A 22,135-nucleotide genomic window follows, 5' to 3' on the forward strand; every position below is an offset into this window, starting at 1 on the left:
TGAATTCAAAGAATTAATAGAAAGTATGTCCCATTAGAAATATTTTCCTATTTTATTTTATCACTTATTTCTTACCCTACAAGCTTCCTTGCCCTCATCTCTTTTTTCCTCAAAATGAGTCACTCTTTATTCAGTTTATTTAAGTGTATCAGTTACACTCAGAGTCATCTATCTCTCACACATACACACACACACATGCACATACAGCATTGACAATCAGTAGGGACTGTATATTACATTGTCTAGATTATCTACCCTAGAATACAGGTAATGAGCAGCTGTATCGCCAGAACAGAGAAATCATGAACTTTAATTGGCATTGAATAAAAATGTGATTGAAAGATGAGGAGTAAAAGTGATACCAACATAACTAATAGACAAGAGAGTGCTGCAGCAATAACTACTAAGAATATATAATATAAAGTGAGGAGTAATGTGAAAAAATTCCACAGGAGGAAAATCTTTTTCCTAACTCTAATTTTTCAAACTTTAGATATTTGTTCAAAAAACATCACAAGGCTGTAGGATCTTGAGAGTTACAGACTCGTCATCAATGTTTAGGAAGAGCAAAAGTTGAATCAGGTAAGAAAGACATCCTCATCCATTTTGTTTAGGCCACCAGTAAAAAAGACCTTATTATAGTCTTCTTTAGTACCCATCTTAGAAAACATCTTTCAATGGATTTTATAAAGCTTAAATCCTCCTATTAAATCTACTTCCTGCTTTATTATCATTGTGGATATTAAAAAAAGGGCTGATGATCATCTTCGCTTCTAATCTTTCATAAATTTGAACAGAAACATTCAAAACGCCTATTAATAAGCCTCCCCATAGTCTACTGAGCTCAAGCAAATATAAGTTTTGTAACCCACCAGTTAATCTACAGAAGGTATTCCAAATAATTACATTCTGTCACATTCTTATTTATACTTGATTCTAAAAAGTTCTCAACTTTTCACATGACTAATCTAGAAAATAAATATTACCCTTGCTTTCACAGGCAGCATTAAAATGAGCAGGCACTTGAGTTAATTTGTTATATTTTGTAATTTACTATTATTTAATTTTCCTACTGCCTGCTTAGAACTTGAACCGGTCTGGTTAAAAAAAGATTGCAAAAGATACATAGTAGTACAAAAGTTTAAATAAAGTTCACTACAGCCATGAAATGAGATGTCAGTTTTGCAATCCATCTGCACTTTCCCACTAAACTGGGTGGAGCTGATCTAAAGGAATCTGAAGATATTTACAAAATAAGCTAATAGGAAAGGGCAGGGCAACCCATTAAAAGCGACTCTCTTCCTCTTCCACAGCGTGGTGAAGGCCTGGGATGAATTTCAAGAGCTGTTTCCGGACGCTTCCCCTTCTGCTTTTCCTGGGCAGGGTCCCATACATGCCTGAGAAGTTACCCTCACACAAAGGAGACATGGACCCACTGCTGGCAGAACTAATGCTCCGATTCCTCCTCGAAGAAGACCTCTTCAGAAAATCGTCTCCTTCCTTCAGGACAAAGCACTCGTCATCTGTGCTTGTCTGGCGGCTGAAGGCGTCCCGACTGGAGTCTTCAGACACACCGGTCTGGTACCCATCCTCACTGTCTATCGTCATGGAGCTCAGCCAGCTCTTACAGCTGCTGGCACTGGATAATCGATTCCGGTCCCGGAGGGCCGCGCCAGGCAGGGGTCCAAGCAGTGTGAATTCATCTATGTCCATATTTTCCAAGCTTGGGCAGTTAGTCGCATCACCTACAGTGCAGAAAAGAAAGCCTCCTGTGAAATAGATCTAAGCATCACTCCTTACAAGTAAATACATCAAAATTTCTCTTTGAAAGGCACAAGAAAGAGTAAGGGTAAATAGTTCTTTTCACCAAGCTTGCACAAATAAGTGACTGTCTATGAGATCATTTGATAAGCTTAAGAGTATGATTTTTCAAGCTATTTGTCCATAGACTGTGGGTGCTCAGTTACTTGGTTGTTTGACTCTTTGTGACCCTGTGACTCTAGGCTGCCAGGCTCTTCTGTCTATGGAGTTTTCCAGACAAGAATACTAGACTGGGTTGCCATTTCTATTCCAGGAATCTTCCTGACCCAGGGACCAAACCTCCATCTCTTGCATCTCCTGCACTGGTGAGCAGATTCTTTAGCGCTCTGCCACCTGGGAAAACCTTGTTTATGGATTAGTTTCATGTAAAGGATTCCATGGTCACAAAAAATGGTCTAGATTAAATAAATTGAAACAAAATCTTCACATTAGAATAGTTCAACTCATCTAACAGTATTCCAGTGCAACTTTTGAATTTCCAAAAGAATCATTTCTCACATTAAAGTGGCCCTGCCACTTTTTATTAAAATCATCATAGAAATGGGTTCCAAAGAATATACTTGGAGAAATGCCCTCTTGTGGATTTTCTCTATTTTAGTTCCTCCAGTTTTTAGTTACTGCATTTTTTAATAATTGTAAAATTATTATAACATCACTTGAAGTGTATGGAAATCACAGTTATAAAACCTGCACCTTACGGACTGATTATTAGAGAATTCAAAGATGCTTAGAACAGAAAGGATATCTTAGTGCCTCGATATTCCCAGTTTATTCTTAGAATACTTTAATACTTATATTCTTTGAAATGGTAGTGTACCAGAAAACATCCCTGTCCTAAAATAAATAATCATTTGAAAAAATTGAATGTTATCTGCTTAGCTGAATTTCTTCATCAACCTTTTATAACCTACATCTGGGCTCTCCAAAGTCAAATTTTAATCTCACACCAACAGCCTGTTCATATCCCACTTGCTTCTGTACTATCTGAGTTGTTTGGTATGCTGCTAAAAGAAAGGAGATTATTTGTAATGCTAGCCAGAAAAAAAAAATCATTTGAAGGTGACTTTGCTTCAGGAAAAGTAATAGGACATTACACACTCAGAAATGTGTTTTTTTAACCTCATGCTGATTGTCTCTACTGCTGCTCTCCTTTGCCCTTGGTTGACAATATTAAAAGAGACTGTTTGTTTATTTTTCCATTTGATCTGCAAGGTTGAGTAGGGTCAGCCCTATGGTGACCAGTTATAATGCGTTCTTTTTTGTTAACAAAACCTACTTTATTTCATTTGACAACAAGTTGATGAATGTCTTTTGATTGGAGAGCATTTGGCATGTAGAATCTCATGCCCTGGATATTTATTCTAGGTCTATAAAAAGTAAACTAAAGAACTCTTTTAATCTCTCAAAAAATATAGACAATGGCCTTATGAGGAGCCAATCTCCTTGATCCTGAACAAAGGACCTTGTCTATACAAGGCCATGCCCACAGAACCACAAAACTGCCTACACTTATCAGATCAAACCCCATCTCCCCTTTAGGATGCTCCTCTGCAAGTAGAGGCAAAGATATGCCAAACACCGTGTAGTCTACAGAAATCCAGGAAGTAGCCATATATTTGTGCCTCTGACTTGTTAGCAAATTTTAGATCCCTCAAAAAAACCCTGTTATTTTTAAGAATATTACTTTGTAAACACAAATAGAGAAGTAACTCATATATGTTTCATTTTCTGAAAAGAAAGAACTTGAACACCAACTTCTGTCATAAATTAGTGCCGAACTAAGAATTAAATATATCTTTTTTCTATAAACAGATGATCACTAAAACAAACAGATAGTGTAAGGTTATAAATAGAGACTTTAGGTCAGACTTATCTAACAAAGATATAAGCTGTATTTCACACCCACATAGCTAGTAGTTTCAGTGCATTATTTGCACATGTAAGTTCATTCCTCAGGTTATACCAGTCACACAGCAAGTGCCAAGTCAACGAATTTTAAACTCAACCCTTCTTCTCAGAATGCATACAATGGCAAGAAGCATGCATTTACTGTTTTAAAGATCCTTCACATTTCCTGGGTTTGAGGGCCATGAAGGAGAATACCTCTGCATTATTCTAACTTACACAATTTGAGCAAATAATACAAGCTCCACCCAAGAAGCATGCTACCTTTCCAGTTTCAAGAGTTTCTCAGAACTATGCAGCCCCTGAGCCAAAGGTATTCTCAGAAATTTAATTCATCTGCCAAAGTAATAAGAAAATGAGGCCACCATTCATATTGCTCTTCTAAAATCCCCAGGTGCTTCTTGCAGTGTGTGCGTGCATGTGTGTCCATGTTTTCGTGTGCATGTGTTATGTGTGTGGAAGAGGGGGCGTCATCTGACTTACCCCTCCTCCAAATACACTGGTCACTCCAAAAGCCAAGCCAAAGGAATACAGACTATTTTTGACCCATGCTAGAAAATTTTTTCCTTGTAATGATGACAATCTTAAAACAATTTAGACACAGCAGTACTGAAAGAATGAAATGTAAGTGTGGTTTCTGAACCGGAAATCACATTTACCATGAAGCAGGCGCTGTTCCTGTAACTGCAGAGATCTGAACTCCACCCATTTCTTCTTTAAGGTTTGCTGAGAAAGAAGAAAAAAAGTGCTAATTATTAGGAAACCCCAGAGAAGACAGCAATGTACTTTCAGGGGCTCAGATTTGTCAATTCATTTTTTTTCATTTCTTTCTAGCACCAACAATCCCTCTCATTCATTTGAAAGATTTTTTTTTTCTGTATAATAGGGGAATATAGGGAACACCAATTTCTCAAGAAATAGTCTAGTAGCACCAACGAATTGAAACAATAACATTGTTTCAATAGAGATGACAGAAAATAGAAACAATGACATTTACGTTTTTTTATTTTAAATTATTGGAAAAGCAGATTGCTTGGGTTTGTGTCCATTTACTAGCTGATTCAGCAAGACTTTAAACTCTAGGCTTCTCTCATTTATAACATGAGGACAACAGAACCTAAACCCTTGGATTTTCATGAGGATTATAAGCATTAGTAGATGAAAATGGGTGGAATGGTGGATACAGCTTAGTAAATGTTCAAAAATGCCATGATCATTTTGAACGGACACAAGATGTGGTACATATATACAATGAAATATTACTCAGCTATGAAAAAGAATGAAATAATGGCATTTGCAGCAACATGGATGGGCCTAGAGATTTTCACACTAAGCAAAAAGCAAGTCAGAAAGAGAAAGACAAATACTGTATGATATCACTTATATGTGGAACCTAAAAAAAATGATACCAATAAGCTTATTTATAAAACAGAAACAGATTCACAGACAGAAAACAAACATGCTTATCAAAGGGGAAATGGGGCAGGAGAGGGATAAATTAGGAGTATAGGATTAAGACATACACACTATTATACATAAAATAGATGAACAACAAGAATTTATCGTACACCACAGAGAACTACATTCAGTAGCTTATAGTAACATGTAATAGAAAGAAATCTGAAAAATATATGTATATATAACTGGATCACTTTGCTGTACATCCAAAACTAACACAATATTGTAAATCAACTGTATTTCGATTAAAAAAAAATACCACCATCATTCTATAAGCCTGGGTCACTAACATTATTTTTTCTGCTGGATATCTATTTCTTTTCTTTTTTTTTTTTTAATTTAATTTAATTTTATTTTATTTTTTAACTTTACAATATTGTATTGGTTTTGCCATACATCAAAATGAATCCGCCACAGGTATACATGTGTTCCCCATCCTGAACCCTCCTCTCTCCTCCCTCCCTCGCCAAGGGAAGCTGACCAGCTCTAAAAGATATCCTTGGAGGGCTAAACTTAGAACATTTCTTAACAGTTCTTGACTTCTTAACTGCTTCCTTCCTTGGCTGCTCCGTGCATGAGAACAGTGGCCCAGGGAGGGATGAAGGGGCTGCTGTAATGGTCACGACTGCACATGAGGCCTGGCCTAGCCCACAGCCAGGCTGCGGATGGGAGTCGAACGTCAACAAAGGAGAAGGCACCTGACGAGGCAAAAGGCTCCTTCTCCCTTCTCTCTGCTTTTCACTCCACCCCTTCTTTGCCACTTCAGGTCCACAGCAAGCCCCCAGATTTAGGTACCCCACCACTCAGATTTGCCTGTGGACATTTATCAGGAAGGAAAGGCAGCCTAAGAAGAAACAAATGGTCCTTTGTACAGATCAGTCTGGAAGGGGTAGACGAAGGCTAAAATGGGAGAGTAGGGGAAAAGTACATTTGGAAGAGGAAGACTAAAGGAAAAGAAAATATTACAAGAATGCCATTAAATGTTTAAGGGGGACTCTGGCTGTTCAGGGAATGAACAATCACTGGGCAGGACTTTCTCAGCCTTGATAACAGTAACATATAGCAGCATTCCTTATGCCTGTCAGTATAATATGTAATCAATAAATCAAAGACATAAAATACCTCACTCAGTTAATTCCTTGTCCTTTCTATACTATAACATAGTCTACCTGGCTCTAAGACTGCTGGGCTACCTGAATTTATAGCTCTTATAAACCTGAGGTCATGTGAAGGTCAGAGTCAGGAAACCAGGAAGTACAGAACCAGCAGGGATCTGGCATATAAGCCCTTTTTTCTTTCTTAAAGAGGTTTATCTCTTACAAGAGAATAGAGTCCAATTGGGGAGCATAAGGATAGACCAATACTCAAAACTAATTATAGGCAGAAGAGGAAGTTGTATTTCTGTACTTACTACCTATAAATACAAAGTCAGGACTTGCCAAATAGTTTCTGTGAAAATAAAGGTTTTTAAGTATCAAATCTGTTGATTTGTCCCAGTCATCTCAGTATGTCGTCACTTAAACCAAGAAAATACCAGTGTAAAGAGCAGCTGTGTCAAAGTGACTAAGAGCTTTTAGTCTGTACTGAAGCTTCCTCATTTTGCTCAAAGTCTGTTTCGGTCTATTATTAACATCACAGTGGTGTATTTGGACAAATCTAACCTCTCATTCAGAGAAGGCAATGGCACCCCACTCCAGTACTCTTGCCTGGAAAATCCCATGGATGGAGGAGCCTGGTAGGCTGCCATCCATGGGGTCGTGAAGAGTCGGACACGACTGCGCGACTTCACCTTCACTTTTTACTTTCATGCATTGGAGAAGGAAATGGCAAGCCACTCCTGTGTTCTTGCCTGGAGAATCCCAGGGACGGGGGAGCCTGGTGGGCTGCCATCTATGGGGTCGCACAGAGTCGGACACGACTGAAGCGACTTAGCAGCAGCAGCAGCAACCTCTCATTATTAGAAGAAAATTGAAGCATAGGTGAGATCTAACCCTACTTGGCCACATCAGCTCAGCTCACTGTGCCTAGGTGAGTGCCTATCATACTGAAGCTGCTCCTTAAATGTTGAATAAATGAAAGGGTGTCTTCCTGAAGCAACACTCAGCTGTCACAGACTGGATATTTGGTTGAATATGTCTCCAATGTTTTCATTCTCCATGAGACTTTAGATAAACATTTCCATGGCACTTTACTACTTATATGCCACCTGGGCTTACCTGGTGGCTCAGACAGAAAACAGTCTGCCTGCAATGCAATGCAGGAGACCCTGGGTTTGAACCCTGGGTCAGGAAGATCCCCTGGAGAATGGAATGGCTACCCACTCCAGTATTTTTGCCTGGAGAATTCCATGGCCAGAGGAGCCTGATGGGCTATGGTCTGTGGGGTCACAAAGGGTAAGACATGACTGAGCAACTAACACTTACTACTTTTATCATGTTTTCATAAATAATGGTCCTAAAAGTTCCAGATTAAAAAATAAAGGTTCAGTGTAGCAAAATGGTTCCCAAGGGCTACAAACTCAGTAAATATCAGATAATAGCTCCCTCAGTTAGCCCACTAGATGTGCTGTTTTCATGTCAAACATTTGAATCATAGGTCACAAGAAAGGGAATCCCTGAAAATTTAGCTCAAAAGGGACCATCGTTTCTGAAGAAGAGGTCGTGGCCACACAAGGAACCTTTGTGAGACACGATGCCACTGACGCAGCAGGATGCACAAACTAAATGTCACTGCGTGAAGGGGAAGCCAACCTGACTCTGGTTAATAGGTCAGATCCAGACATTTCTAGCCCAAGTGATGAGCTGGAAACCTCACAATTACAAGATTAGAAAGGCAACAGAAATGAAAGATGATGAACAGGAATGAACCCAAAGTTCTACTAGACCTGGAGAAAAAGAAAGAAGTCAGGAGAAAATTAGACCCTATGTGAGGCAGAGACAAAGACAGGTTTCCCGCTTGAGAGAAGAACCTTGGTTAAGCTCTACCACCATGAAAAAGAGGCTGAACAAAGCTGCTAAGGGTGACTATAGCTCATGGAAAGCATGTACCCACAGGGCCAGGAGCGCATGAACGCAGCCTCACGACCCAAGCTGCATGCTGGCCCCCAGGGAAGGCATCCAAGCTGCCAGACCTGGCTCTGTACTGGAAGTCTTGAGTTGCAGAGCAGAAGCCACTGCCCAACTCACACTGAGTGGCACAGAGAGGCCAAGGGAAGCAGGCAATCCACACTCTCCAGAACTCCACATAAGTTTAATGATAAGAAAGACAACAAAACTGATAATCAGTACATGAATTCTCTCCAAACAAAAAACAGAAAAGTGTTCAAAGACTTTAAAATAAAGAGTATTTGCAATCCTGAAAGAGAAATGTGATGTTCCTCAGAACAAGAAATTTTAAACAAAGGAAGAAAAGAAAAGATAGGCATGAAAAAGAATTATTTGAAAATAAAAAATTAATATTTAAAACTCAATAGAAAGAACACATTCTATACAGAACACAGACAACATTACTGAAGATATTACAAAGGAATTAAAAAATAACATAACAATGAAAAGAATTGAAAAAAGAATGCAGATATAGTAGATACATACACATATATATGTATCAGTGAATCACTTTGCTATACACCTGAAACTAACAAAATTGATTGCAAATCAATTATACTTCAGTTAAAAAATTAAACAAAAACATAATGTGATACAAAATCTGAAAGGGTGGTTAAGAAGCATGGAAGGTAAATCAAAAGATTCTGAAATGCGCCTAGCAGGAGTTTCAGAAGATTATCCAGGGAATGATGAGGAAGGTATATTCACAGAGGTCAAGCTGATAATTACCCCAAACGGAAGAAAGTCACAAAAACTGAGAACACTGCAAGTTCCCAGCAGGATAAATTTAGAAATGAATCCAAGCCTAATGAGACTGTGGTGAAGCTGTAGATCAGGAAAGACAAAAAACTCCTTAAAAGCAATCAGGAAAAAGATGGATAATTGACCAAAATTGAAATACTGGGTTTTGAAAAGATCCCCAAATGGGAAATCCTCTAGAGAGAATTACCAAGGGGGAAAAAAAAAAAAAAAAGACATAAAAAGTAGTACAAATGAAAATGGGGACATAAGCACAGCTTGTTAGAAAAGAAAAAGATGAAAATAGAATGTTTATTATCAACTTTGTGCAATAAATTTGAAAATTTCAAAACTTTACTAGCAAAAACATCATTCAATAAAGCTGGCTCAAGCAAACAAACAAACAAAAGCAGAAACCTCGAGCAGTCTTATAAAGAAACCAAAACCAAGTTTAGAAGTATTCATATCAAAAAGAACCCCAAGGCCAGGTGATTCAGATAGTGTTACAAGAATTCTACCAGAGGACAAAAAGGGGAAGAGATTCCTTAGCTCATGCTAAGAGCCTAGTAAATTCGATACCAAAACTAAAAAAGAAGATTAAAAAAAAGATAGTCTGAGAGAAGAAAATTACAGGCCATTCTACCTGTAAAATGAAGTTACCCTCAACAATTCTAAAGAAAATGTCAGCAGGCCAAATCTACAAGTATATAAAAAATATAAATTATGACCATAATTTACATAATTATGTTATACTTATTATACTTATGTAAATTATGGATTTATTATAGAAATGCAAGGGTGTTTTTACATTAAAAAATCTTTAAATGTTATTCATCAAACTGACAGATTTTTAAAAATAAATAAGACCATCTCAACACTTACAGAAAAAAAATGTATCTGATACAAGATAATATGCAAGCACTTTTTTACACAAGTAAAAAAAACCAGCAAACTTGGTATAGAAGGGAGCCTTCTTAACATGAAAAATATATCCCTAGAGATAAGAAAGAGTCAAAAGAACTCCCTTTATGATCAAGAGCAAAGCAAGGATGCCTACTAGTTTAGTTTCTATTCATCATTGTATTATAGACCTTACCCAATATAGCAAAATAAGGGCTGAATATCATTCCTAATAGATAGTTACTATCTTCATGAGAAACTCAAAATAATCTATAGAGAATTAGAAATTATATAGTCTGGCAAAGTGTTTGAGTATAATAACAGCATAGAAAAATTTATTTCACACAGCTATGCATAAACCTCAAAACAATATTTTTAATAAAGTAACTATATAACAATAAAAATCATTTTACAAAGGAATAAATCTAATAAAAGATTCATAAGATCTATCTACATAAAAACATAGGACCTTATTGAAATACAAAAAATAATTTAAAATTAACTAGTGAGATAGTCTGTCAGTAAGAAAGCCCAATAGCATACAGATATCAGCTTTCCTCAAATTGATCTATAAAAACGATGCTACCTATCAAAACTCCAAAATTAGTTATAGAATTTGACAATCTGATTCTAAAATGTGCACAGACAATTAAAGAGCCAAGAATAACCTAAAAATCTTGCCCAATCAGACATCAATATTTATTACAAAGGTAGAATAGCTGAGCCTAAGGGAAACAAGTTAATCAATGAATCAGAATTAGAAGCCTGTAAGACCCATTCATATATGGAACTAGTGTAAAAACAGAAGTTTCATTTCAGGTCCACTGGGGAGAAAGAAAGACTGTATAAAATAAATGGTACTGGGAGAACTGAGTTTCCAAAGAGAAAAAATAAAATAAAGTTGGAATCCTAACTTATACTACATAAAAAATTAATTCTAAGTGAATTAAAGACTTCAATATTAAAAAATAACACTTTAAACTTTTAGAAGAAAATATAGAAAATGCAAATTACCTACAAAAGATAAACAGTTAGGAGATCCCTCACAAACAAAATATCAAAGAACAATAGAATCAAAGTGCTAAGGAGACAAAACATCACCTTAGAATAATCCAATTACTTATAAAACTCTTTCAATAGCAGCAGTGAAATGAATATTTTTCAATAAAGACCCACCCACTCTCACTGAAAGAAACACTATGGCAAGAAGGAAAGTGAACCCAAAAGTAAAGAACAGAATATGAGAAACTGGGCAAGCCCATCACTTCACAGGCTGGTATACTTGCTCATTACCAGCAGTTAGGAATAAAAACCTGTCTTTTTTATTTTGAAAATTGATAGAATTTTCTAAAGTAAGCAATAATAAGGAAGATGGAGTCTTAAATGGATGTTTAAAGATGTTAAGATTCGTGATATTCTGGGAGAGGATGGAGGTGTTGAACATTTTCTAGGTTAGAAAAACAATAAAGTATGTATATTAAAACTTTAAGAGAAAATGTTCAAAGCACAGAAAATGCTTATAAACATGCAAATATGTGTTGTGCAAGAGAGTTCTTTATTCCATGAAACATAAACCTATTTTTCACTTATGTTTTAAATAACATTGCTAGCTTATATTCTACATTTCTTTCCTTTTTTTCTTACAAAAGGCTGAAACAGCCAGTTTTACTTTTTCAAAAAAGATTTTCACTCAGACTCTCTTCTGCAGAAACAAATTAGCTTTCGACAGTTTTAAAAAACCTAAAGATAATATGATGAGCTATTTACTCCTTACAAAACTTCAATGATAAAATGTTAGAGACTTTTTTTAACTTGAAAACTCACACTCACTATTTGCAATATCCTGAAGGTCCTAACCAATATTATAAGAGAAGAAAAAAATAAACTAGTTGAATAATTGGGAGTAAAGGGGCAAACTTTTATTATGTGCAGATAATATGTTTATATAAAAAATCCAAGGGAGTCTGCAAACATATAGCCAGAATAAAGGGAGTTCAGCAAGACTCTTGGATTTAAAACTTTATATAAATATCAATAGCAATAAGCAATTGAAAAATTAAAAGACCACATTAATTACAGCAAGAAAAATTTAGAAATAATTATATTTATTAATTAAAAATACAATTTAAATTTATTTATTATATAGGAATAAATCTATCAGTGCATATGTAATATACATTATATAATATATAATGTATAATCAGTGTAAATATAAAATGGATGAAGAAAATACAGAATGTTTTTGAAGTATATAAACAACTTGAATGGAAAGACACAGACCCTGTGTTTGAAGTAAGGAAAGCAAAAATCATAAAAATGTTCATTGATCTCATTTATTCTATAAAGACAATTCAATTCTTATCACCATCTAACAGAGGATATTTTTTTTAAGAATTTTCTAAATTGATTCAAAAGATCAGAGGAATAAGCAAAATGATAAGAATATAAAACTAATGTTGAGAAAGAAGAAAACAGGGCTTGTTGATAAATTAGATGTGGGAAAAGGGAGGAATACAAGATAATACAGAAATATGGTAACTCTACCCTCTTGGGCTCAATAATTAAGATGCACATAGTGAGGTCCTAGATTTCATGGCCTGCCAGAACTTCCTCACTCTAGGAAACAGATTTTGAAGACCCTCAAAGAGCCCAGAGAATATTCACTGAACATCCTGCATTGTGCAGTATCTCCTGAAAACTTCAATTTCTCCTCCAGAGTTGACAGTGTATTTGCCAGCAAAAGTAGATTCAAAGACATCCACAGGAGTAGAGGAACTTGATCTTCGTAGTAAGAAGGAGGCGAAATGGGAGAACAACAGAAAACAAAAACCCCAGGCCTTCCCCACACACACAGCACTTGGGAAAATGACAGCTCCTCCATCTTTGCTTTTTCCCACACAGAATGGAAATCAAAAGAGGTCACAGGTGCATTAATGAAAACTTCTTCAGGAGATGTGCTTTCCTGTTGCCTTTCTGAGCCCCATAGACACACAGAAGGAGGAAGGAAGGAAGTGATTTGCCCTGGTTTGTAAATTTAATATTCCTGCAAAGGTAATTGTACGGCTCTTGATAATTCAGCAGTTTAGACTCATCACGACATTTCATCTTCAAGGGCTATCTCAGTTCTTCAAATAGATCTTTATTCTTCCACTCACACATTCAAGGATGAAAAATTTGTCTCACTGTATTAAATTAAATTACCTTTAAAACTTGCAGCTTTGCCTCAAGCTCTGTTCTTTTGAGAATCATTGTTCCATTAAGAGTCTCTATCCTGTTTTAAGAAAAAAAAGGAGGGGGGTGGGAAATAACATGAGTGATTCTCTCAAACAAGCACCATCCCTTACAAAGTACTACACTCTGAGCACAGACTATCCTCAAAAAGCAACATAAATGTCACCATTCTCATGGCACTTCAAGTATCTGGATGTAAGCCAAACCTTCTGACAACATTCAAAGAACGAATATGGCAAAAAAAAAAAAAAAAAAAAAAAACACACACCTTTTGAGAGGGTGACTAGAAGAAAAGGCCCTGGTTTATTTGTAAACTGTAGCTCATTTTATAGAAGCCACTCTAAGGCAATGATGGTTGTTCTCTACTAGAACGTATTGTGTGGTCTGGCTGAACCACCTCTTTCATTTGGTGAGTATTCATTGGGCATCTACTATGAGCCAGTCTCTAGACATCATGCTAAGCATGAGGAATACAGCAATTGAAAACCCGCACTAGGGCCTTTCAAACAATGAAATCAAAAAACTACGTATTGAAATGGGAAAATCTGTTCTACCTTAAGAGTCTAGAAAATTTTACTTTTGTAAATTGCCCGAAATTTAGAACTAGAACAAATAGGATCAACACTACTGAGATATTAACTTTCAAATGACTCATCTCAAAACTTTTAAGTGTACAACTTTTAATCCTTGAATTATCAATTTAATGGTGTTCTTTTTCCCTGTACCAAATGCCTTTCTAAAAATAAAGAGACTTGTTCTATCCTGAGTGATTTATTTGTTTTGTGGGCTCAAGTTAGAAGACTTTATTTTGACTACTAAACCATCATTCTGAATAAGATAAATATGACGTATGAGTTACAAAACTAAGCATCTTTTTAAGTATTGGTTCAAAGTCATTCTGATAAATAAGCTGTAACTCTATAAAGATGCAAGAAATTTGTCAAGGCCTGGTAAAGTAATAATATTAAATGCAATCTATTGGGTATAATGCTGTTTCCAATAGCATTATACCCAAGACAATGAGATGATAGCAAGCCAACACATCAGCTTTCTCATTACGGGCTCTTGACTCTAGATGTTAGGGAGGATCCATGTGAATCTGTTTGGTACCTTCCTGTTGATCCGACCTACCCAAGCAACAGATATCTGTGGGCAGAACTGTAGGCATAGATTGGCCGCTGTCTTCAGTATTTGTACAAACTGTCTCTCATTTCCCTGACCTCTGGATTTCCACCTGTCTCCACCCACTACTCTAATTATACACCTGCGGTCTGCCCACTTAACCCACTTGGAATACAGGTTTCTGATTCTAACCACCAGCACGTTCCCTTGAACATGTTCCTACCTCATGGACTGAAATTTCTCTGGAGCTAGAGTGGTCCCCATCCTTTATCCTGAACTCATAGCAACCATAGAGTTGGACACGGGCCTCTTCCACCACCAGTCATCTTTCAAAATTACTCTCACACAACCTCCCCCACCCCGCAAAAAAAAAACATCCTTTGAAGTTTTAGACTAGAACCACAAAAGAGTGTCCAGGGAATTTTTTATTGGCAGCTTGCAAGGAACAGCTGTGGGATAGCTGGAGAAAGGATCCTGGCATCCAGAGCAGATGGTCAGATCCCAGCTCAGGCACTTACTAGGTGGTTGGTTTTAACTAAACCTCATTTCAGCCTGAGTCACTTCGTTTATAAATAGGAATAAAATCAACTTCACAGGATGACTGTAAAGAATAAATGAGATAATCAGAATAAATTATAAACTATTAAACCTAACTGGTGAGACCCTTGCTCTGCTTACTGGAGAATGCTCTGTCTTCATTTCTTACTCTACTCTTCTTAATTCACCAGCCACCAATTAATTATTCTGGCTATCTCTCTATCCCTTGAACATGCCAAGCCTACTTTGATAACTCAAACCTCTCTTTTACCTGAAATGTTCTCACCAGGAGTTCATCGAACCATCCCTTCTCATCATTTCACTCTCAGCTCAAAATTCACCTTCTCAGAAAGGACCACTTTTAACACTTAAGCTAAAAATGCAGCCCTCTCGCTCAGTGTTTTATCCCATCCCTTTTTCTATTTTCTCCATAATAGTTATCATAATTTAAATATCAAAATATCTTATTTTTGCGGGCTTTTCTTACCTATCTCTTTCCATAATTAATAAAGCAATAGAAGTGTCTTTGTCTCCCTGAGCCTATCACAGAGCTGGAAATATAGTATTTGCTCAATAAATGTTATTTTAATGAATGGCTGAATTCCATCTTTGTCTTATTAGGTTCTAAGGGTGAAAACGTCAGTTGAATCTCTACTGGGGAAGCAAGCCTCCCATTAGTAAACTGCGAATAGCAGCAGGTGTCAGTGTGCATGTTGCAGGGCAGGAGGGCTGAGCAGACTGCTCTTTCAGACAGAACACTAGGAGGGAAAAACAACTGGCTGGTGGTCTAAGAAGAAAAAGCTCAGCCCTTCTGAACTTTCGTTTGCTCTAACCACAGGATTATGTCAGCCACGGAAACTCGATTCATTCCTCTCTGTCTAAAGAGAATGTGGGCCAGTTAAATTGAATGTGAATCAAAAATAAAATTTTTAAAATGTCCCACTCAGACATAGGGCTACTGATGCCCTCTGACTTCAGATGTTGACAACACGTTCAAGTTTGAGGAAACCTTGAGAAACAAAAGGAACTGATAGAAACGTCTGTACCCAATATCCCCAAGCTATGGTGCGCTGCCTCCCTTGTGATCCCGAACAAAAAACCTATTCATTCACTCAACAGGCATTATGAGAGACCGTAACAATTTTTTAAGCCCCATGGGAAGCAACCAGATAGTTACGTTAACAGGTTTCCTGACGATCTGATCAGGTCAACAACTTGTTTGTGGGTAAAGCCTTCTGTGCTCACACCATTGATTTTTGCAAGGACATCACCTGGGAGATACCAAGAAAAACGAGTGTTAAAATGGTTGGTTAAATAATCTTTCCTGACCCACATATTAAACAAAACACACAAGCCCCAAACCTTGGCAACATAAAGGAGCTGAGGAAACTCAAAGCAACAATCACATCCTGACCTTCACCATCAAAAAAAAAATTTTTTTCTTGCTATTTAAATAATTCCAAACATAAGCATAGTTCTGACTTACCAGCTTGCAGACCAGCGCAGTGTGCTGGGCTGTCCTCCTGGATTTTGCAGATCAGGGTGCACATATCTGCGGAGCAGGTGTTTTGGTTTGGGAGCCTGTAAGTCTGTAAAATGAGAAAGATACATAATTACTATTAAAAAACTCAAAATCTATTTGTCAAAAAAAATTAAGCAGTATCAATTACCTTACATAACATGATACATAAGTACAAAGAACAGTTCAGGAAGCTTTTCTGAGTATAAATTGAATATAAGGACCAATCTGACACTTCTCCCACACATTTTGTAGCTGACCCCATTCATAAAAAAACACCTCTGGGGCTTCGCTGGTGGCTCAGTGGTAAAGAACCTGCCTGCCAATGCAGGAGACACAAGTTGGATCCCTGGTCCGGTATTATCCCGCATGCCAGGGGGCAACTAAGCCCATGTGCCACAACTACTGAGCCTGTGCTCTAGGGCCTGCGAGTCGCAACTACCGAAGCCCACATGCTCTAGAGCCTGTGCTTTGCAAAAAGAGAAGCCACTGCAATGAGAAGCCCACTCACTGCGACTGGAGAGTAGTCCCCACTCTCTACAACCAGAGAAAAGCAACACAGCAACAAAGAACCAGCACAACCAAAAAGTAATGAATAAATGTTAAAAAAAAAAAAAAAAAAACACATCTCGCTTAAGAAAGAAAGCAGTGTAAGACTGGTTTAAGATATAAGACTTTCATGCCTAAGAGACCACCTGATGCTATTGTGTATTTAACAAGAAAAATTCAGTTTCTCTTTCCCCATAGGATAAAATAGCAGTAGGCAAGAGCAGAGAGAAAAATCTCTATGTGGTTCTTCCAAGCTAAAGTACTTATTACAGGAGCGTAGGAAACATTACACATCCAGCAAGGGAGACATGCCAACATTAATTATTTTAAATCAGAGTTCTGCAAATAATGACAATCTGCCCTTCATTAATTCAAAAGTATTATAATTGACTCAATTATCTTCATTCCTGAACGCTCGTTGGTACACCTGCCCTGAATACTCACCAATTTATTAGCCACTCGACTAAAAGATAAAAAGTTATGCTTCGCCTCTTGCCTCAATTTGGCAAAAGCAACTTGGTTTTGTTTTTCCTTTCGATTTGTACCAAGAACACAGCACCAGTGTTTGATGAATAGAGTGGCCCAGTGATCTATATTCTTCTTTTTCACATATTGAAGTTATGAGGTCTAGTTCCATTTAGAATCAAAATCAGCATTCTAAGTAAGTCTTCCTAATATGTTTCCTAAAATTAAACCACATCCCAGCACTGCTTCCTTGTGGAAAAACTAATGTTCAATGTCCATTCCTTTATATTTTAGACATACAGTTTCCAGAACCAGCAGAACCAGAAGTCAATCAATGCAAGAAACTTCTAGAAACTTGACTTTGTTAACCTTGAAGGGATTTCGATTCACTCTGAAAGGCATTTAGAGTCCCCCTATCTTAAAGGCAGATGAGACTTTTAGAGATCATATAATCTACTTTCAAGACCCTGATGCTAGGAAAGATTGAAGGCAGGAGGAGAAGGAGATAACAGAGGATGAGATGGTTGGATGGTGTCACTGACTCGATGGACATGAGTTTGAGCAAGCTCCAGGAGTTGGTGATGGACAGGGAAGCCCAGCATGCTGCAGTCTATGGAGTCGCAAAGAGTCGTACATGACTGGCAAACTGAACTGAACTGAACTGAACTGAATTTACTTTCCATCAATATCACAGATTCCTTTAACAGATTTTTTTTTTTTTTTTGGCCAGGGAATCTTCTTGCCACTGCCCAGGCCCTTCCAGAAATGAAGCATGGTCTGGTTCACACAACACATGGACCAAAGATATGAGAGACCTTCCTTTGGGAAACCACTGTTATAATGATTCTCATTAGCAGTGAGAATTTATGCTCCATGTCCAGGAAGCAAAGTAAGTACCATGAAGGGGAAACGTTAATTGATGTAGCATGCACTTGCGTATATGTTTGCCACAGGTGTAAAATTTGTGGTTAGAGATAGGCAGAGGTCCCAAAGCTTTGGAAAGAACTAATCAGTTGGATATTTTTCTTTTGCTCAGTCATTTCCTAGAGACACAAAAGTGCACTACTTTCTCATGCCTTCATTCTAACACTTGTCATTTGCTTACCTTCTACTGGAATCAGGCACATTACTAAGTACTTCACATATGTTATCTCATTTAAAATGCCTAAGAACCTACTAAAGTAGCACTGAAAGAACACAAATTCAGTTGTAAATGAATCTAAGGTCTGTGTTCTGGTCTTGCTACATTACTCTCCATATCAGCAAAACACTAACATCCATGGAAACCAGAGGAGGTCGACTTGTTCTCTCCCAGCATGCCCTGTGCCCCACTGACCAAGACCCAAACACGTGTTAATGAATGGAGGCTCAATAAGGGTATATGAGTTTCTACTTGGCCTTTAAAATGTTCTCAGAGCATGCCGCCTATTTGACAATCGCTATAAACCTTGTGAGTACTAGGAAATAGGTAATGCATAGAGCTAGTAATGGAAAGCATACACCCATAGGGAATTTGCGGAGGAATTGACCCTTGCATCACTAAAATAATATGCTACAGTCCAGAGGTGAAGCCATCATTCACGTGAATCCACAAAGGTTCAGGCCGCTATAACCTGCTGTCTCCTAATGAAAGTTTTGATTCTTGCTCCATGTAGTGTTTATGGTATGAAGGAGAAATGTGGGAGAAGCAGTGGTATGTCTATAGAAAGATGAGAAGAGATTCTCCTTGATCACATTAAGTAAGGATAAATGAGTAGTCTCTGCTCCTGTTTTCAGTAGCAATCACTGCACATCCTTGGGCATAATTCTCATTTGAAAAGAAGTGGTCACAAAAAGCACAGTGTCTCTACAATACAGAATAGGGAGTGTTTCATGTGAATGAGTAATAAGAGAAAGCACTATGCTTCTAAAGCCCAATGAAAGAAAGAGATTTCACCAAATTCAAAAGTAGAATTCAGAAAGGAGAAGGTCTCTTCTTTTCTCTGAGAGCCTTCTCCCTGCTCATTGCAGCTAAAGTTCCATTTTGTTTATTCTTAAAATGCATCTTACAGAGCAGCCTCTTGTTCCTAATCTTAAAACACACTGAGTTTCCAATTGTTGTGCTGATAATTAGTCACCAAAGTTTTCTGAAGCCAGCACCAAAGTTAAGATATAAAAACTGATATTTTGTATGAGGATATGATTATGCAGACTGCTTCTAAAAGAAATGCAAAAGTATACTGGAAAAAGAACACAGTAATACTTAAACTACTCTGTTGTGCTTAATTAGACAAGACTTTGTTTGACCTAATGCATCATATTTACAAATATAGCCGTGAAAAAGCAGACAGCAAATAAGAAATTAAATTCTTAGGCTTTTAAATAGAAATCCATAAAGACTTAAAATTTCCTACAGCATGAGGCAATACACGCATAGAGCCAAATATTAAGTATTTTCAAATAATAGTTATAAAATGTTATCACTAAGGAAAAGAGTACAAACTTCTCATAGAGTCCAATATGAAAACTTTAGTATTTTCAAATGTAATAGTAACTATAAATGGATACAGTCCATATACACAAATATATTTCCTTCAACTATCTCTGAATACTGAAGTGTAGGCAAAATCTGATGCACACTATAAGAAATTATTAGGCAAAACCCATCACTAATGCAAATATATAAGATTCACTTATAAAGAGTACGTCATTCTCTTATTTATGAGCTGACTGATAGCAAGAATTTCTGATCAGTCTCAGACCGACAAGAATAATAAAGCAAAGAGAAACAAGAAGTTGAGTAAATCTCAGGGTGATTATTTTATCTGCTTGAATGTTTTCTTTCCTTGGTGGTACCCAACAAACCGAAAAACTATCAAAAACAGCCACACATAGAACACAAGTCACAGCCTCTGTCAATCCCTAAGCCCGACTTCATTCTTTCTTTGTAAATATCATGACATTGCCGGTGCCACTTTCTTAATTAAAAGTCTGGAAAATTTGAAAACTGCCCACCTGAATTTCAAATCCAAATGTTCCATTATCTTGTTTTTCCACAATAACAAGCTTTCTGTAAAAAAAAAAAAAAGCTAGGAATGAATATCAAAGTGTCACATTTGGCACATATCTATCATTAAAAATAACTGTCAATAAAAAATAGCTGATGTTTGTATAAACTGTAGTATGTATGACTGTGTGTGTGTGTGTGTGTATGTGTGTGTATGTCTGAGATATCAACATCCTGGAAAGCTGTGTTCCTAAATATCTTGGTGAGACACCAAAAAACAAATGAAATTCTTTACCTTTGAGACCAGGAAAAGTCACCTACAGAACTTGACCTTGTCAGAGCAAGCTGAAAAATAAAAGTACACAGTTACTGAAAGATCCTTAAGACACAACTGTAAAATGTTCTAAATCACAAAGGACTCTTCTTTAGCCCCACTCCTGGAAAATTGTTACAGAAAGGCAGTAATTTCCATTCTCTAGTGATAGCAAAGGACAGCTGGGAAAGGAACCATTCAGGTATTCCATTTGAAAGATTAAAACAGGCTTCGATAATAACACCCTATGGCAAAAGAGTTAATGTAATGTTGCAAAATTCCAAAGCTTCCAAAAAGAACTTCATATCTAATCTGTATCTAAAATAGCCTCTGAAAGTTTAACCGCAGCAGTTTATAATCACACTGAAATCCAAAGGAAAAATAACACCCATAGAATGACATATAAAACCAAATAGTTGATAGTTTGGGGAGATGCTAATGAAATGACTGTTTATTGTAATAGTTCAATATGTTACTGTTTTTAGAAGGATAAAATCATCTAATAACTAGAAGCATAATTTGGGTAAAATGAGGGACTCAAAATCTCAATTATTATGATTTATTTTTGCAATCATTTTAAAAGAGTACAGTAAGATTTCTATCCAAGAAAGGAAAGGAACTTCAGAATGGTATAAACATTGTAAATGGCATAAACTTTTGCTTCCCTGGTAGCTCAGACAGTAAAGAATCTGCCTGCAATGTGGGAGACCTGGGTTTGATCCCTGGGTCAGGAAGATCCCCTGGAGATGAGAATGGCTACCCACTCTGGTATTCTTGCCTGGAGAATCCCATTGACAGATGAGCCTGGCAGGCTATAGTCCATGGGGTCGCAAAGAGTCAGACAGGACTGAGCAACTAACACTTTCACTTTACTCCTCTGCATGTTTTGGGAAGAGATCATTTAAAGATAAGCTTCCGGGATACAGTCTATCATTATAAATAAAGGAAAAGTTGCCTGAAGGTATCATCTTTTTTTTAAGGTAATTATAGTGAGTTTTGTGTGTTTTGTGTTGGTTCTTTGCTTAGGCATTAACAAATGTTAATCAGCTCTTTCTCAAGTGTTGGTCCAGGGTTCCAAAACAGAAGTTCATGCTACTGGTTAGTCCAAGGTGTTTATTTAAGTGGCAACCTATTATGCTTCTTATATATCAGTGACTACAGAAAATATCAGGAGATAATGCAGGAGTCCAAACAAATAAAGGTAAAATAGAAGCTAAGAGCCAAATTGAGAAAAGTGTGCAGAAGAAATTAATGCACAAATGAAATCTTCATTAAGGCATTTGTTAGAGAAGCTACATCACTGTAAGGAATTTGAATTACCAAGTATAAAATGCCAGCATTCTCACAAATTTTCTCGAATGGTTCAGTGTTCAGAATTTGGCCACTGGTCAGTATTGTTAACGCCGTGAAAAAACTGACATCTTCCTACAATAATAATAAGTTTATTATACTTTCCTCTTTTATTAGTTCTGGACTGAAATCATTTA

At 37.0% G+C, this 22,135-nt stretch overlaps 1 protein-coding gene across 3 annotated transcripts in view; it reads right to left on the reverse strand.

Moving 5' to 3' along the window:
• Positions 1-284: 284 nt before the first annotated feature.
• Positions 285-22,135, reverse strand: part of CYTIP (cytohesin 1 interacting protein) — an 80,379-nt gene continuing 58,528 nt past the window's right edge. For all 3 annotated transcript variants that reach the window (XM_070357286.1, XM_070357292.1, XM_005906379.3), the window contains 7 exons: positions 20,631-20,680; positions 20,344-20,398; positions 16,303-16,405; positions 15,994-16,087; positions 13,128-13,197; positions 4,386-4,452; positions 285-1,745 (listed from right to left, as the gene is read on the reverse strand). In XM_070357286.1, coding sequence (XP_070213387.1) covers positions 1,285-1,745; positions 4,386-4,452; positions 13,128-13,197; positions 15,994-16,087; positions 16,303-16,405; positions 20,344-20,398; positions 20,631-20,680 — 900 coding nt within the window. In that variant the 3' untranslated portion in view covers positions 285-1,284. The remainder of the gene's footprint in view (positions 1,746-4,385; positions 4,453-13,127; positions 13,198-15,993; positions 16,088-16,302; positions 16,406-20,343; positions 20,399-20,630; positions 20,681-22,135) is intronic.

Source organism: Bos mutus, chromosome 2, assembly GCF_027580195.1.
Source record: "Bos mutus isolate GX-2022 chromosome 2, NWIPB_WYAK_1.1, whole genome shotgun sequence".
NCBI classification, from domain to species: Eukaryota; Metazoa; Chordata; class Mammalia; order Artiodactyla; family Bovidae; genus Bos; species Bos mutus.